This window comes from Lactuca saligna, chromosome 7, assembly GCF_052625555.1.
Source record: "Lactuca saligna cultivar CGN05327 chromosome 7, ASM5262555v1, whole genome shotgun sequence".
NCBI lineage: Eukaryota > Viridiplantae > Streptophyta > Magnoliopsida > Asterales > Asteraceae > Lactuca > Lactuca saligna.
This window is the reverse complement of record NC_136423.1, coordinates 87,541,872-87,544,691: the sequence shown is the minus strand read 5'-3', so window position 1 is coordinate 87,544,691 and position 2,820 is coordinate 87,541,872. Positions and strand designations below refer to the sequence as shown.

The 2,820-nt window shown below is 38.2% G+C and overlaps 1 protein-coding gene across 1 annotated transcript; it reads right to left on the bottom strand.

The window, feature by feature from the left end:
• Positions 1–685: 685 nt before the first annotated feature.
• LOC145007108 (uncharacterized) lies at positions 686–1,887 on the bottom strand. The gene is made up of 2 exons (XM_078966097.1): positions 1,688–1,887; positions 686–1,391 (listed from the first exon to the last, which is right to left on the bottom strand). Exon 2 carries the CDS (start codon positions 1,388–1,390, stop codon positions 686–688), a length of 705 nt encoding a protein of 234 aa, XP_078822223.1. The 5' UTR covers position 1,391; positions 1,688–1,887.
• Positions 1,888–2,820: the final 933 nt, after the last annotated feature.

Below are 2,820 nucleotides of genomic sequence, written 5' to 3'. Positions count from 1 at the left end.
CACAAACAGAGTATCAAAGTTCTAGGAGACTTTAAAATTTTGGAATATAGACAAAATGTACCTATGCCCATGATCATGGTGATGGGTTTTTCTTCAACATGGGTGTCATAAGCACTTTCATAATATCTGGAGTAAATGCTTCATCATCTTCTCTCAAGAATGTAGCATAAGCACAAAAATTATTGAGCTTATGGCTCTTTCCAAACTTAGCCAAAGAATGAATCTTCTTCACGATCCACCTTCTCAGTTGCTTTTGTTAAAGATCATCACTAGCCCAATAAAACAAATATTATTTAGAAGACTTTAGCTTGTTCTAGAATGCTCTAGAAGATTCTAGAACATTATGGAAGACTATGGAAGACTCTGGAATATACCGGAAGAGTCTAGAATACTCTAGAACGACATGGAAGACCCTGGAAGGATATGGATCATTCTAGAAGACACTGGAGCAACCTAAACCTCTCCAGAACATGGTAGAACATTCTAGAAACATATGGAAGCATGTAGAGTATGTTAGATAGTTCTAGAATTATCTAGTATGTAGTAAGTGTATGCTAGTATCTAGAACCTTCCTATGAGGCCTATAAATAGGTATGGAGCTCATTTGCTCCAAACCATCCAAGAAAGCCTCAAAGAAAGCAAAGTGTGTAGTAGTCTCACAAAGTGTAAGTTCTCCTTAAGTGTCTTAATAAAAGTCTTGTTGTTTCCCATATAAAAGAGTTGTGTTCAACAGCTTTTCCCTCTGATAAGTAAGAAACTGCATCACATGAATATTCTTAGCCACATTTCCATATCTTCTTCTGCATTCTTCAGGGTTAGGGTTAGGTGTGCCCTCCCTTTCAGCATGCAACTGAAGACAAATTGTCCCTATCTCAGCAATGTTGGGTTCTACATAAACCGAACCTGGTTGCATCTCCTGCTCCACTTTGACTAATTTTTTTCCCGCTTCTGTTTTGTCTTGTTCGTCCTTCATGGTCTTTGTTTCATATTTCTTGTACTCTTTCTTCTGATCAAGAAGGGCACAAGCAAAAACTGTCTGTTCAATTGTATATCCATCGACCCTTTTTCTTTCAATGTCTCTTTTGCATTTGGCGATGTTTATAAACGGCTTCCCATCGGGACTCTTGATCCATTTACAGAACTTTGTCATCTGAATGATAGAACAAGTACCAACTGTGGTCCACTGACCATCACTGGTGCCGATTAGAATAGCTTCCATCAACGTTCTATCTTCAAGCGATATCACCTTTTCCAATAACGATAAAAATTGGCGTTCTTGCATTCCCGTCGTAGTGATGTCCCAAGTTTGGGTAGGAAACCCTAGACCATTCAAGCGTTGCAGCGCCGTCATCATCGGTGTTGGTTCTGGTGCTTGTTCTGGTTCTGCCATTCTGCAAAATAGGGACTATATCACGGTTTTTTAGAGATTCATGATCGCGCAAGACACATAAAAACGATTTTCATTTTAGGGTTCGAGTTAGGAATAAAACATTCGACACAGATTTTACAATGACAATCAAAAATTTGTAGAGTCTTGACAAGAAAGACAACAGCAACTTAGGGATCCACTCGATCCCTAAATAATGGACACAAGAAAATGAACACAAATTTACGAATAGAATGCACAAAATCCTACGATTTGAAGCAGGTTTACAAGAACACAATAAAAAATTAGGGTTTCACGAACCTGAGCGGAATGAACAGATTATCCCTAACAACTTCCGATTCGAATCGAGACAGCGAAGAAGATTGGTAATCCCAAAATTTGATGACGATCCGATTTGAATTCAAAACTCTTCACAGAGGAATTTTATAGTAGTTGTGAGAGACAGAGAGGGGTATTAGTAACTAAAAACGAAATCATAATAGGTATTGTTAAAGAAGTTGTTCTGGAAGTCTCTGTCATGAAACCATCCGTTAGACTCGAGCGAGCTGCGTCACCATCCTCACCGGATTGCCACGTAAGCGTCTGGTATTTACCACGGAAATATGATTTGTTACCACGAAAACATTTCATTCCTTTTTTAAGATTTTTTTTTTTAAAACTAAATTGTAAACAATAAAAACTTTATTTTTAACTAGCGAAGCGGGGGGCAGAGGAACCTATTGTCGTAAGGTGATATCGGTTGCAAGTTTTGACCAAGCTATTTGGTATCTATTTTAACATATGAAGAATGTATTTATAGAATTTATAAGTATATTTCAGGAAAAGCATCAAAAGTTATCATTCACTACTGGATCCTTATAGGATATTCCATTACAAAACTGTCCATTCATTAAAGGATTTTCAGTGGACATTTGATTACAAAAGAGTTGTAGTGGTATGGGTCGTCATGGTGCTTTGTGGTCTTGAATGATCTTCTTGTAGAGGTCTGTTGCTGCATTCATGTTCTCCTGCATCGCTTGGAATATGTCGAGCATGATGACGGTGTCGAGGTCTTTGATGAAGGATTCGGTGATGATGACATGCATGTATGGCATTTCCACCGGTGTTTCCTGTATCATAGTCTGCCTTGACTCGTAGATGCTGGTGTATGCGTTTTGGACCATTGCCAATGATTCCATCATTGTCTCGAGCTGGTTTTGAAGTTTCTCGATGATGGTCTCCATGTTGTATGTTTCGTGTTTGGTGGAGAGGGTCATATCTTTGGGGTATGATTTTATAGGGGTTAATTGTGGTTGTTGGATTGTATTTATTAGAGGCAGTTAATTAATTTTCTGGAAAGTTATAGAGGTAGGGTGGCTGTCATATTTTTTTGCCTTTATTTGATGGGCGCTGATATTTACACGGCTTTTTTTTATACATCCACTGATTTTTAA